The 15075-nt window shown below is 45.0% G+C and overlaps 1 protein-coding gene across 3 annotated transcripts in view; it reads right to left on the reverse strand.

Annotated features, from left to right (window-relative positions):
• The window catches only part of DMTF1 (cyclin D binding myb like transcription factor 1), a 44617-nt gene extending 30629 nt beyond the window's left edge, over positions 1-13988 (reverse strand). For 2 of the 3 annotated variants that reach the window (XM_068276165.1, XM_068276162.1), the window contains exons 1-3: positions 13891-13988; positions 5189-5391; positions 495-613 (exon numbers count right to left, since the gene is read on the reverse strand). In XM_068276165.1, coding sequence (XP_068132266.1) covers positions 495-606 — 112 coding nt within the window. In that variant the 5' untranslated portion in view covers positions 607-613; positions 5189-5391; positions 13891-13988. The remainder of the gene's footprint in view (positions 1-494; positions 614-5188; positions 5392-13890) is intronic. The other variant, XM_068276163.1, reaches the window with a different exon arrangement.
• Between the last annotated feature and the right edge of the window lie 1087 nt (positions 13989-15075).

Raw genomic sequence — 15075 nt, forward strand, 5'->3', positions numbered from 1 at the left:
CATGCCGGTGGTAGGACATGACAACATTGTGCTTCTATGAGCTACAGAAAAATACAGCAATTTTTGCCCACACTGCAGAACTTCCCAGCACCGATTCCTTTTTATCTACATCCTATGACAGGAACAGGAAGTTGCTCTCAGCTGCTGATCAGGATTTTGTGGTGATTTTTCATCTAACTAATTTTCCATGACCCTACAAGCAGCACAATATTACTGTATGTAAAAGGTCACCACAAGGTCACCACAAGCAGCTGAACAATGTTGTGGATGTGGCCATTTTTGGTAAATTACATGCTTTGCCTAGACTACATAAAAGACAAGACAAGACAAATAACATTTATATCACGCTTTTCTCCTGGCGGACTCAAAGCGCCAGAGCTGCAGCCACTAGGACGCGCTCAATAGGCAGTAGCAGTGTTAGGGAGACTTGCCTAAGGTCTCCTACTGAATAGGTGCTTGCTTACTGAACAGGCAGTAAAAGTAAACCTCTGTACCATTTTGCGGACAATGGAGGATCAAGTTCCCATCAAGGTCCTGGGTCAGCGTTAGGGAGCTCCGTGTTGTCTGAAGTTTTACTCTGCTAGACTCTTCTTCACCCGTGCTCATACTCAGCCTAAAATACACATGAAAGACTCCATCAATAAAACCTGTATGATATACAAGTTTGAAACGTTAACTCCATACTGCTAAAAGTATATTCCATGTATGGAAATCTATAACAGGTACACAGTCTATCTACTTCAAAGCTGTTGCTTTTCATAACTAGAACAGTAACACAAAATGCAGGACAAGAAACCCACCTCCACTAAGTTTAAAAAGCTGCCCAAGACAATGGAAAGTAAGGGCTCTTTTCCACTATGAGATCGCGAATGTGTTGATTTCCATCAAGCGATTGAGCTACTATACTCAGTATAGTGGAGCTCAATCACATCCAAAACGTGGCAGGATGACTATTGCACTTGGACCAAAACCGCATCGCAATCGAATCGCACTAATGGAAATTACTGCTGGTGTTTCCATTAGTTTAATGTACCTTGCATTTTGCGATCAGAATAAAATCGCAAATCACAAGGTGGTGGAAAAAGGCCACTAAAACCTTGGATTTATAGTATCTTGGTTTAAGAGCGCTTTGCAAGCCAACCAAAATTTTTTAGAAAGTTTTGACTTGATAAGCAAGCAATGTCTTGAGATACAAGCACAGTACATATATATGTTAAACGTCATCACAACTTAAGCCTCATACACACGAGGCACCGTTGTTGCTGTTGCTAGCACACAGGAGACATGTGCGCAACAGCTCGGCGACAGCTGTCTACACGTCTCTGCCCAACAGGCAGAGACGTGGCGGAAGCTGTCGCCGAAAGTTTCATCCCCCCCCGCCGGAAGCTCCCTTCTGGCTGTGGGTAGCTGTCGCTAGTCCACCACGCGTACTCTGTGTGTGTGTGTGTCTGTGTCTGTGTGTGTCTGTGTGTGTGTGTACACTAGCGGTTGCTGCGACAGCTGTTGCTGGCGATTGGCCAATTCAATCGCCTGGCGACAGCTCTCACTAGCGACAGTTCGTGGAGCGCGCCATTATACACATGGAGGACCTGTTGCCGCAATATGCGCGTGCCACGTGTTTGTGGCGACAGTTGTGCCCCGTGTGTATGAGTCAGAAGACTATGGTTCCTCTCCCTTTGATGCTGCAGGATTGTACTTAATCTGAGTGTAGAGAATGTACAATTTCACGTCTGTGAAATCCACTAAAGTAGGCAAAAGCAACTGTCATTGGGACGAGCCATCAAATAGCAATGATTCTGTTCGTTATAGTGAAAGTGTTTTTACATTCACGGACGCGCAGCAGTGATGCACTCATCCTCAAAACTACTCGGGAACTTGAGTCGTTCCTAAGAGCTATTCAGGAAAACAGCTTTATTGGCTGACAGCAGAGGCACAACAAGCCGCATGGAGGAGTGGGATGCTCTACTACCCAAGGCCTTACCTCTCCTCAGGTAAGTATTAAACTTTAAGTACATTTCTCACTTTAAGTTAGTTTGATGTGACAGGGGATATGCAACCTGCCATATTATTTTCCTTTTAAGCAAAGCTTGGTATGCCGTTTCACCTACAACTTTAACCACCCTGGCGTTCTATTAAGATCGCCAGGGCGGCTGCGGGAGGGTTTTTTTTCAATAAAAAAAAAACCGATTTCATGCAGCCAACTAAAAGTTGGCTGCATGAAAGCCCACTAGAGGGCGCTCCGGATGCGTTCTTCTGATCGCCTCCGGCGGCCAGAAGTAACACGGAAGGCCGCAATGAGCAGCCTTCCGTGTTTCGCTTACCTCGTCGCCATGGCGCCGAGCGGAGTGACGTCATGGACGTCAGCCGACCTCCTGACGTCAGCCGCCTCTGATCCAGCCCTTAGCGCTGGCCGGAACTTTTTGTTCTGGCTACGCTGGGCTCAGGCGGCTGGGGGGACCCTCTTTCGCCGCTGCACGCGGCGGATCGCCGCGCTGCGGCGGCGATCAGGCAGCACGCGCGGCTGGCAAAGTGCCGGCTGCGTGTGCTGCTTTTTATTTGATGAAAATCGGCCCAGCAGGGCCTGAGCGGCAGCCTCCGGCGGTGATGGACGAGACCGCTCAGCTGGTTAAAGGGGAACTGAAGAGAGAGGTATATGGAGGCTGTCATGTTTATTTCCTTTTAGACAATACCAGTTGCCTGGCAGCCCTGCTGATCCTCTGTCTCTAATACTATTAGCCATAGCCCCTGAACAAGCATGCAGCAGATCAGGTGTTTCAGTGGTTCAGACTTATAAGTCTGATCTGACAAGACTAGCTGCATGCTTGTTTCTGGTTTTAATCAGATACTACTGCAGAGAAATAGATCAGCAGGGCTGCCAGGCAACTGGTATTGATTAAAAGGAAATAAACATGACAGCCTCCATATACCTCTCTCTTCAGTTCCCCTTTAAATAACAATTTATACTGCTCAGCTGCCTTTAGCGCCATACACAACCTATTGTCGCCAGGGCTGTGGAGTCGGTACAAAAACCACCCAACTCAGACTCCTCAGTTTATAAAACCACCGACTCCGGGTACCTAAAATTGCTCCGACTCCACAGCCCTGATTGCCACAATAATGCTTCACTCTTTTTAAAAAGTATTTTTAATGCAGTTTTCTTATACATTTTGATATTTTTTTTTTAATTCAGCATAGCCAAACCCCCCTGCTACCTACCTCTTTTAACAACAAATCCCCCATGCAAGCTTATATTGCCAGAACAGGTGAGCTTGAACAACACCAGCTCCCATGGTCCCTGGGGGACTCTGCAATATGGCGGCAGAAGCCTTTATCCCCCTCTAGTAAATCTCCTTGTCCATGTCTCTTATAGTTTTAATCGCCTCTCCCCCCCCCCCCCCCAACTCTTACACAAGCGCCACTAAATATTTGGAGAAACCAGCATTGTGTGAAGCAGCTGAAGTGGAAAACAGGCAATTCTTCTTGCACCACTAAATCTATGCAAACAAAAACACCAGGGCGGCAAATAGATGCTTCAAACACGAGCTATTATTATTATTTATTGTATTTATATAGCGCCAACATATTACGCAGCGCTGCACAATAGATAAAAGGGTTAACATACAAGGTAGGACATACAGGAAACTCACAACAAAACAAGATCATGCAAATGATTTGATAATACAGTGTCATAGGTCAAAATAGAGCCTGTTCTAGTCCACAAGAGGGGTGATTGTCAGTAAAATTGCATAATCAAGCTGGAAACACTAAGGGAGATGGCCCTGCCAGAGGCTTACAATCTAAAGGGTGGGGGTGGAGACAATAGGTGCATCTGTTGAGAGGGTGTCTAACAGAACATATTATGGTGCTGGTGTAGGGGGGTATGTGAGCATGAAAGGGTGAGTCTTGAGATCTTGTGAGAAGGTATTAAGTGGGGGCGAGTCTGGTGGCTGGAGGTAGCGATTTCCAGAGAGCAGCTAATTGCGGGTGGACCTGGCATTCCAGAGGCCACAGGAAACACGGAGCGAATGCCTAGGGGTAGGATGGATCGGAATAAGGTTATGCCAAGGGGGTGTGTGGGTAGAGTTTGGGGGGGGGAAGGGAGGTGCATGGGGGTTGAGGGCCAAAAGGGAGTCTAAGGGCAGAAGGGGAGAGGGTGCGGGGAAACAGAAGGGGGACAAGGAGTAGAAGGAGGTGGAGGTAGAGCATGTGGTGATGGGGGAGAGCGAGATGGGGAGGGAGATGGCTAGGAAATGGTGGAGGGGTAAGGGAGTGAACAGGAGGGGACATTTTGTACTGATGGGATAAGGTAGGATGGGGTGTGGAGAGTGGAAGCATAGACAGGGGGACAGCAGTTAGACCAAAATGAGGTAAATGTCACCAATGATGTGGCTGAAGGGGTTCAGCAAAGTTGCATCAGTAATCAATCTGGCAAGGAGAAGTCCACAGGAGATCAGCAGTGAAGTTGGCAGAACATCAATGATGGCAAAAAAAAAATCCAGCTGTGTGTGATTGGTAGATGGGGTGTCTGGATGGTAATGAAGTAGCTTGTCTGGAGGTCGGCGATGGATCAGTTGGTGGGGAGTTCAGCAGAGGAGCAGCCAGTGCTGATCAGCAGTAGTGTGGTTGGTGAGGCACGGTGAAACCATCAGCAGTTTGGTAAGCGGGTGTGCAGTGCTTAAATTTAGCTGGCTGTATGTTTAGGTGGTGAATGTTCAATATGGTATTGAAGGTCTTTCAATGCAGGGTGTAGTAAATCAGCAGCCCAGAATTTTGTGCTAGTTCACTTCTGTTCCCTTCTGGCTCAATTCTGGTATAATTCGGTTTGTCTAAAGTACCCTTAAAATTAATACCCTTAAAATTAATACCCTTAAAATTAATACCCTTTAAATGTATACCCTTAAATGTATACACTGCTGACCAAGGTCATGCTGACTATATGATCTGCTAATATATCCCTGACTAGATTGATGCTGTAAAAAGCTATAAAAAATCCCCTAGGATTAACACTGTTGCCGAAAGAGGGAGAAGAAACAACAGTTATAAAGATGACTAGCAAAAGTATTTAACTAATGTCAAAGTAATGGCCACCAAGCAGGCAAGAATGCTCAGTCAGTAGAAAAGTTAAGCAGCAGAAAGTGAATACATTTAGCGGCACTGTGGAAGGACAGGTCTGCTCTAAATTTCTTACCACTTTCACCCGCACATGAAGCAGGCAAAGTAAAGAGTCGTTGTTGCTGATGTTGCCTGCTGGGGTCTCCAATGTCCACCAGGATGCTGTGTATAATCTGCTGTGAGGAAATCAGTCAAGCGATCCCATAACTCTTTATACAGCTGCCATTGTGTATCCAGGTGGCTCTCGGAGCAGGGAAGTATCTGTAGCAACCAGCCACACTACAGAAGGAAACATAAGTCAGAATAGTGCAGATTGCTATGCCTGGAATGAACTGATGCACTTTCAGGATCAAAGCAAAGTATCTAACCTCATTAAAACTCATTATGGTGGTATCAACTGTTTAAGCTACCTGGCTGAAGGTGTCTATTATTCTTAAAATATCTAGATAAACATTGCTAAATCCTGGTACACACATACAATGCTGATTAGCCAATTTTCCACTTCCCTCTAGTATGAGAGCTTAGCTACACAATCTGTTCATAGGTGGCCACTAACGATACAATCTTTTTCATCCAATTTTACCAAATCTATGTAGTATAAGGGTAAACTGAGTGAATATATTGAATGGATAATTTAGGCAGTTACCTTATAGTACATAGAAATGGTAAGATTGGATGAAAAAGATTGGATCATTAGTGGCCAGGTTAAGGCTTCTTGCACACCAAGACGTTGCATTAGGTGGCACGTTAAGGTCGCATAACGTGCACCTAACACAACGTATGGTGCTGCAAGAGCCGACGGTAGAGTGAGCCGCGTTAGGCGGCTCGAGTCCTATAATGTCTCCCAGAGTGGCGCTGATTGGCCAGCGGGACCACGTGATGCGGAGCGAGACACTCCGCATCACGTGGTCCCGCCGGCCAATCAGCGCCCGCCAGAGCAGTGAATATTAAGTAGCCATGTGCGCGGCTACTGTAGCTGGCTCTCCCCGCCTCCTCCGCCCCCCACTGCGCATGTGCAAACAGTCTAACGCGGCTATAGCCGCTCCAACGCCGTAGCATGCTGCACTTTGCACAGAATGTGCAGCGTTACATGTAACGCAACGTGGGCTGTGTGAACAGCCCACTTGTGTTACATTGCTGTGCGTTGGGGGAGCGTTACAGGCGCACTAACGTGCGCCTGTAACGTCTTGGTGTGCAAGCAGCCTAAAGGATACGCAAATTAACATGTGACATGATGAGACAGACATGTGTATGTACAGTGCCAAGCACACAAATAACTATGCAGCGTTCCTTTTTTTCTTTCTCTGCCTGAATGAGATAAATATCAGGTATGTAAGTGGCTGACTCAGTCCTGACTCAGGAAGTGACTACAGTGTGACACTCACTGATAAGAAATTCCCCTTTTTATCTCTTTCTTGCTCTCAGAAGCCATTTTCTGCTAGGAAATTGTTTTACAGTTGGAATTTCTTATCAGTGAAGGTCACACTGTAGTCACTTCCTGTCTGAGTCAGGACTGAGTCAGCCACTTATATACCTGATATTTAACTCTTTCAGGCAGAGAAAGAAGAAAAGGAACACAGTCTAGTTATTCGTGTGCTAGGCACTGTACATACACATGTCACTTCGGGTATCCTTTAAGTCTGCAGGCCTTCAAACTACATGGAGGTTGTAAAATTGGTCAATCAAAATTGGATGTGTGACTGCATGCCTAGTACACACCATACAATTTTCTGTTAGATTTTTCTGTTAAATTTTTTGTTAGATTTGTTAAAGCAGTAGGCTCAGCCATACTATGCCAGGGAAAAAAACACATATATAAGTAGATAAATACTTGATCTACTTGCATAACACATGTATTATACTGTCCACGTTTTGATTCCAGTGAATGTTATGTAGTAAATGACGAGAATTCTTTTCCTGGTGGGCAAAAGACCCTGGTGGGGTCTTTTGCCCACAGTTAAGGCTAATTTGTTATGTCATTTCTGCCCTTTTCTTGTCTCCTCCAATCGCTGAGTCGCCTCAGCCTTGCTTGTAAACACAAGTGAGTAGGGTATTAGGTTTCAGATAAGCAGCTGGCAGGGAAATAAAGAAAAGAGGAGGAATACATTATAGATAAAAAGAACCCCCAGCATGCAATTCTTTGGCACGACTACTAAAGGGCCAGTGCTCCTCAAGTATGTGATAACTCCAAATCAGAACAGCAGAAAAAGTTTTGAAAGTTTTGAATGCAGCCTTAGCATCTTTATCACTTAAAGTGACTCTGTAACAAAAATTACAACGTTTTTTCTACCATCCTACAAGTTCCTAAACCTATTCTAATGTGTTCTGGCTCACTGCAGCACTTTGTACTATGACAGTCTCTGTAATAAATCAATGTATCTTTCCCCTGTCAGACTTGTCGGCCTGTGTCTGGAAGGCTGCCAACTCTTCCGTGCTGGTCTGTTCCTCTATGCACACTCCAGTGTGTGTTTTATTTACATAAGCCAGAAGCTTCTCTGCTATCTTATCAGTGATAGAAGAGAGCTGGATAAAAATCCTCCTTTGTTAGGCTGTGAAAGTAGCTGGCTGACACATACTGAGGGATTACAAACACAGGCAGAGCTGTCTGCAGGAAGCCTGTAATGTTCAGTGCATGAGAGAAGAAGGGGACAGAAGGTAAACACACAAATGATCTTTTGAGATTCAAAAGGAAAGCTGTATACAGCCTGCTTTTGTATGGATGTATTTTCTATGTGTGGACATACTGTACATCAATCTACTTCCTGTTTTGGTGGCCATTTTGTTTGTTTATAAACAAACTTTTTAAAACTGTTTTTGACTACTTTTAATGCGGCGGGGAGCGGCGAAATTGTGACAGAGGGTAATAGGAGATGTCCCCTAACACACTGGTATTTTTACTTTCGTGCGATTTTAACAATACAGATTCTCTTTAATACACTCAGACCAGTTGCTGTTAAAATTTGATTTTTATGGTGACGATACCACTTTAAAGAGGCACTGAAGAGAGAGTTATATGGAGGCTGCCATGTTTATTTCCTTTTAAGCAATACCAGTTGCCTGGCAGCCCTGCTGATCCTCTGCGTCTAATACTATTAGCCATAGCCCCTGAACAAGCATGCAGCAGATCAGGTTTTTCAGACTTTAAAGTCAGATCTGACAAGAATGCTTGTTTCTGGTGTTATTCAGATACTACTGCAGAGAAATAGACCAGCAGGGCTGCCAGGCAACTGGTATTGATTAAAAGGAAATAAATATGGCAGCCTCCGTATACCTCTTAGTTCAGTTCCCCTTTAAGCCCCATACACACGCTCAACGGCAGTCTTTTATGCAGCACAATTGTTGAACAACTTTTGTTGTGAAACAAGTTGAAACAGCTAAAAAACGTCTTTTGCTATTGTTCAAAAAGCTGATAAGACTGATAGTCAATCCAACAGTTGACTTCCCCCCAAAAAAAACACATACAGTGGAGGAAATAATTATTTGACCCCTCACTGATTTTGTAAGTTTGTCCAATGACAAAGAAATGAAAAGTCTCAGAACAGTATCATTTCAATGGTAGGTTTATTTTAACAGAGGCAGATAGCACATCAAAAGGAAAATAAAAAAAATAACCTTAAATAAAAGATAGCAACTGATTTGCATTTCATTGAGTGAAATAAGTTTTTGAACCCCTAACAACCATTAAGGGCTGGAACCCACAGGAGCGCTTTTGGCAGCGTTTTGGCAGCACTGCGATACGCTAGCAGTTTGCCAAAACGCTGGGCTAATGTTAATGGATGGGGCAACTTCCACAGGAGCGTTTGCGTTTCTCAGAAACGCAAACGCAGGACATGCAGCATTTTGGGAGCGTTGGCGCTTCAATGCAAAGTATTGAAACGCTAGCAGAAACGCTCAGCAAAACCTAAACTGAGCGGTTCTGCTAGCGTTTTGCGGTTCAGCACACTGTAACAAAATTAAAAATTATTCACAGGACCAATCAGGATAAAAACGCGAAACGCAAAACGCTACACAACCGCTGAGGAAAAAAATACACTGTTGCAAAACGCGACCGAAAACTCGCATGAATCAGCTTGCAAACCGCTCAGGCAAAACGCTAGCGGTTGCGTTTAGCGTTTGCGGTTTGCAGTGGGTTCCAGGCCTAAGAGTTCTGGCTCCCACAGAGTGGTTAGACACTTCTACTCAATTAGTCACCCTCATTAAGGACACCTGTCTTAACTAGTCACCTGTATAAGGGCTCTTTCACATCAGAACTTGCGTTGGAGAAAGCTCAAAGCATACGTTTTGTTGTATGCGTTTTAATGCGTTTTGATATGCGTTGCACTGCAGTGAGTGTGCGTTTTTAATCCGTTTTCAATGCGTTACAGCACATAGAAAAACGCAGGTATTTTTTTTTTCTTATAAGCTTTCAACTTTCTACATTGTTCCTCTGTTGCATTCTGGGACTGATTGCCTGCGTTAACGGATTAAAAACGTGCATAGTGTGCGTTTTACATTGACTAACATTGTAACGCATAAAGCTAGCGTCGGCCGAAAAACTGCGCCTGGGTGCAGTGTAACGCAACGCACAAAAAGGCTGCGTTATATGTGAAAGCTAAAATGAAAGTCTATGGACTTTCATTTCACCTTGGGTAACGCAAACTTTACCCTTTGCGTTGAAACGCAGAAAATCTGCCCTAATGTGAAAGAGCCCTAAAAGACACCTGTCCACAGAATCAATCAATCAAGCAGACTCCAAACTCTCCAACATGGGAAAGACCAAAAAGCTGTCCAAGGATGTCAGAGACAAAATTGTAGACCTGCACAAGGCTCTAATGGGCTACAAAACCATTAGCAAGAAGCTGGGAGAGAAGGTGACAACTGTTGGTGCGATTGTTCGAAAATGGAAGGAGCACAAAATGACCATTAATCGACCTCGCTCTGGGGCTCTACGCAAGATCTCACCTCGTGGGGTGTCAATGGTTCTGAGAAAGGTGAAAAAGCATCCTAGAACTACACGGGAGGAGTTAGTGAATGACCTCAAATTAGCAGGGACCACAGTCAGCAAGAAAACCATTGGAAACACATTACACCGCAATGGATTAAAATCCTGCAGGGCTCGCAAGGTCCCCCTGCTCAAGAAGGCACATGTGCAGGCCCGTCTGAAGTTTGCCAATGAACACCTGAATGATTCTGTGAGTGACTGGGAGAAGTTGCTGTGGTCTGATGAGACCAAAATAGAGCTCTTTGGCATTAACTCAACTCTCTGTGTTTGGAGGAAGAAAAATGCTGCCTATGACCCCCAAAACACCGTACCCACCGTCAAGCATGGGGGTGGAAACATTTTGCTTTGGGGGTGTTTTTCTGCTAAGGGCACAGGACAATTAAATCGCATTAACGGGAAAATGGACGGAGCCATGTATCGTGAAATCCTGAACGACAACCTCCTTCCCTCTGCCAGGAAACTGAAAATGGGTCCTGGATGGGTGTTCCAGCACGACAATGACCCAAAACATACAGCAAAGGCAACAAAGGAGTGGCTCAAGAAGAAGCACATTAAGGTCATGGAGTGGCCTAGTCAGTCTCCGGACCTTAATCCAATAGAAAAGCTATGGAGGGAGCTCCAGCTCAGAGTTGCACAGAGACAACCTCGAAACCTTAGGGATTTAGACATGATCTGCAAAGAGGAGTGGACCAACATTCCTCCTAAAATGTGTGCAAACTTGGTCATCAATTACAAGAAACGTGTGACCTCTGTGCTTGGAAACAAGGGTTTTTCCACTAAGTATTAAGTCTTTTATTGTTAGAGGGTTCAAAAACTTATTTCACTCAATGAAATGCAAATCAGTTGCTATCTTTTATTTAAGGTTATTTTTTCGATTTTCCTTTTGATGTGCTATCTGCCACTGTTAAAACAAACCTACCATTGAAATTATACTGTTCTGAGACTTTTCATTTCTTTGTCATTGGACAAACTTACAAAATCAGTGAGGGGTCAAATAATTATTTCCTCCACTGTATGTAAGTAGATACATACTTGGCTCTACTTGCATAACATATGTAGCGTCCACATTTTTATTTCAGAGAATTTTATATAGTAAATGAGGAGAATTCTGTTCCTGGCAGTGGCCATCTTGTGTCCTCCGGCTAGATCAGGCATGGGCAAACTCGGCCCTCCAGCTGTTAAGGAACTACAAGTCCCACAATGCATTTGCCTTTATGAGTCATGACTGTGGCTGTCAGACTCCTGCAATGCATTGTGGGACTTGTAGTTCCTTAACAGCTGGAGGGCCAAGTTTGCCCATGCCTGGGCTACATCCACCCCCCCCCCCCCCCCCCGCACTGATTCTGAGCACAGTGGGGAGGAATAGATGCAGCAGGCACAGGCTCAACTACTAATGGATCCAAGCGCAGCCGTTTCCATCTATTCTGTGCACTACCGCCGGCGGTAGTGCAGAGAGTATAGAAGGGAAATGCAGCGTCTGGAACCATTATTAGGTGAGTCTGTGTGCACTGCCTTTATCCTTACCCAATGTGCAGCGCAGGCAGAAGGGGGAATACAGCGGGCGGCAGGAGTGCGGAGAAGGGAACATAACACTGAACAGGAGGGGGGCCGAGGACAGTGACAGGAGACAGCCTCTAACCCCCCCCCCCCCAGCAGCTGATGAGACCACCACAGTGAAGGGGAGGCCAGGCGGCCAGAGAGGAGAGGGGTGACAGAGGCTTCAGCCAATCAGGCTGATTCAGCATGCCATGTCGCTTCTCTTTTTCATCTGTCTACGAAGTTAGAGCCTGGGGGCATGGGGAGAGAGAACCTATTTGGAAAAAAAGTAAGACCGATTTTTAAACTTTTTAATTGCCTGGTTGGCATTCTTTTTACCCATGTAACAGCCTGCAATAGAGAACTGATTTTGTATTTTATGCCTAACAGTTACTCTTTAAATCTTTTTATGCAAGGTACACACCATTCAATTTCCCAGCAGATCAACAGGTTGAAACAGTTATTTCCAAAATATATGATCAGCTTCTGATAATGGGATCGATTTATGCAGTAGTGATCAGAAAATTAAACCCATTATCAATCGGGAGTTGATCAGACATGCAGGAAATAACCTGTTTGACTTGTTGATAAATTGAATGTGTGTACCTAGCTATGCTCTTTGTATGTAGATACAGTATTACAGCTTTGCTCTACTCAACCTCAGAAAAAAATATAAAGAAGAAGACTAGAACAATGGTTGAATTCAGTGCAATGTTATTTGGTCCCCCAGCAAGGTTTTTTCCAATATGCCCCATCACGCTTGATCTCAAGCATATTCCATCAAATAGAAATCAACTAGATAGAGGGGTCGTGAATTGCCAGCTTAAGGCTATGTTCACATTATAAATCGCCAGCGCTATCACAAGTGCTGAGCGATTTATTGAGAGTTTTTAAAAGCACTTTTCCCTGCGCTTTGCACTTAGAAAAGTGCTTTTCTAAGCGATTATCTAAGTGCTTTTTAAAGGGAACCTTAACTGCCGTGGAAAAATAAATTCACTTACCTGGGGGCTTTCCCAAGCCTTCTGCAGCCGTCCTGTGCCCGCGCCGGTCCTTCGGTGCCCTCCGGTCTCCCTCCGCCGCTAAGTTTCGTTTTCGGACGACTACCAGTCGTCCTCAGGCCTCTTCTGCATTCCTCGTCATAAACTGCAGTAAAGCGCGTCCGCATGACGCCAAACGCGTCATGTGCATGACGCCAAACGCGTCATGCGGACGCGCTTTACTGCAGTTTACGACGAGGAATGCGGAAGTGGCCCGAGGACGACTGGCAGTCGTCCGAAAACGAAACTTAGCGGCGGAGGGAGACCGGAGGGCACCGAAGGACCGGCGTGGGCACAGGACGGCTGCAGGAGGCTTGGGAAAGCCCCCAGGTAAGTGAATTTATTTTTCCACGGCAGTTAAGGTTCCCTTTAAGAGCGATTGAGATTTTTACTTCCTGATGTTAGTCAGAAAGTGAACTCTGAACTGGAAAAGAATAAATACAATGTATTTATTCTTAAAAGCGCTCGGGAAATTGCTAAACAAAGCGCTTTTTCAAACGCATAGCAATTTCCCTATACCTTCCATTAAGCCAAGGCACTCGGAAAATGGTAATGTAGCGTATTTGTGATTTTACTAAAATCGAAATGCTCACATGTGAACACTCTCATAGGAAATCATTGCACAAGCGTTTTTAGGGCAATGTCAAACATCGCAGCTCTTAAAAAACTTGCAAACGCTCATAGTGTGAAAGAGCCCTCAGTGGCAGAAACTGTTCAATATTATCTACAAAGCACTGCATAAAATGTCACGTCAGAGTGATATAAATGCACAATAATAACATCAATAATATTTCCTTCACCTCATTCCTAACAAAGTATGTTGTTAGTGCTAGTGATGAAGCAGTTAGTTTACTTTTTATCCATATGTATTTTTATATAACACAAAAAGGAGTTCACTGCAAACAACCCCGTTATTTATTTAGTTATTCAGTGTAAAACTGCACAATTGCTGCAAACACCTTACAGCCGCTGCTGCTGTACTTGTAATAGAAGAGTTATTAGGCAAACTCTACAGATAATATACAGGAGTTATCCAGCCTCAGGACAGCAGCCTGAGATGCTCTTCTAGAGAGGAGAATGCCATATTGGATTGCAGCAGCAGCGCAGCGCAGCCCTCCCCCGGGCGGTATGTACACAATGCCATCAGGGAGGGAGGGAGATAGATGCCGCTCCGCAGCAGGCAGGATGCACACTGCTACTCCTGTCACTGGGCCTCATACTCACTTCCTGTTTTCAGTCCGGGTACTTGGCGAGCAGGATGGAGGCTGTGAGATACCAGGATGCAGCTACAATACACAGCAGCCCAGAGCCAGCAGCGGTTCCGCCCCTCACTCACAACTAGGAAGTCTTGAGAAGTTCTTTGCGTCATTTCCGCCCTTAGCTGACATGGAGGCTGGCTGTTGGTAGTAGTGTCGTTCCAGACACACAGCCAGAGTGACCCCCAGCTTGTGGCATCCCTCCTTGCTTTACAACGTCTTGTTTATTTCTCCCATAGTGAGAGAAGCTGGTGCGGTGGAGCTGTCTTCCGCCTGCACGGCTCTATGTGGAGACAATCTTGGCACTGCTGCTGCTAATAGGCTGACTCTGTTGGCTGATCTGTAGTTGAACTTCGTGTTAATTATGTACATTGGTGGCATTGGAAAGGAAAAGTTGCATTAAACCTATACCTGCGGTGCGATGCATACAGGACATGGAAGTATCATGCTTCACTGCAACTGTAAATTCACTTTATGTGGTAACAAACTGCATGCATTTGTCCCACTACATGGATAACACACTTATGTGAACAGAGCCATTACAATATACTGTAATTACATTGCTATTGTTCAATGCATCGCAACTCACCAGTGGGAAAGTGGGTTTAAAGCAAATGTGATGTGACCTAAAAAAAAGATACCTATGGGGAGATAAGGCTCTGGATCCCATAGAGTTTTCCTGGTCCTCTGTGCTCTGTACCTTGCTGACATTCTTTGCCTACGGGACTCTTCGGAAAGCTTTGTAAACACTTTAGTTCCCAAGTGCTTTTGAAGATGAGTTCCTCCATAGTACTGCGTAGAGATGGGAAGTTCGGATCTTTTCAATGATCCGGATGATTCGAATCGGATCATTGAAAAGATCCGGATCTTTGATCCGAATCTCGGATCATTTTACTACCGAAGCATTCGGGGGTTGAAATGACTAGCAGGGCAGGAGAAGGAGAGGGGGGTGGACACACAGAGAAGGGGAGAAGATGCACAGAGGGCAGGGAGTGGACAGAGAAGGGAGGAGGGACGAGCAGAGGGCAGAAATGTTTGCACACAATACCCACATGCTGCAATCATTATGCTTTTACATATATTTCACCTACATGTTCATCTGTATACCTTGAATGAAAACGTCACTCACACAGTGAAAGAAAGCATTCCCCAA

This window comes from Hyperolius riggenbachi, chromosome 3 (genome assembly GCF_040937935.1).
Source record: "Hyperolius riggenbachi isolate aHypRig1 chromosome 3, aHypRig1.pri, whole genome shotgun sequence".
In the NCBI taxonomy this organism is placed as follows: domain Eukaryota; kingdom Metazoa; phylum Chordata; class Amphibia; order Anura; family Hyperoliidae; genus Hyperolius; species Hyperolius riggenbachi.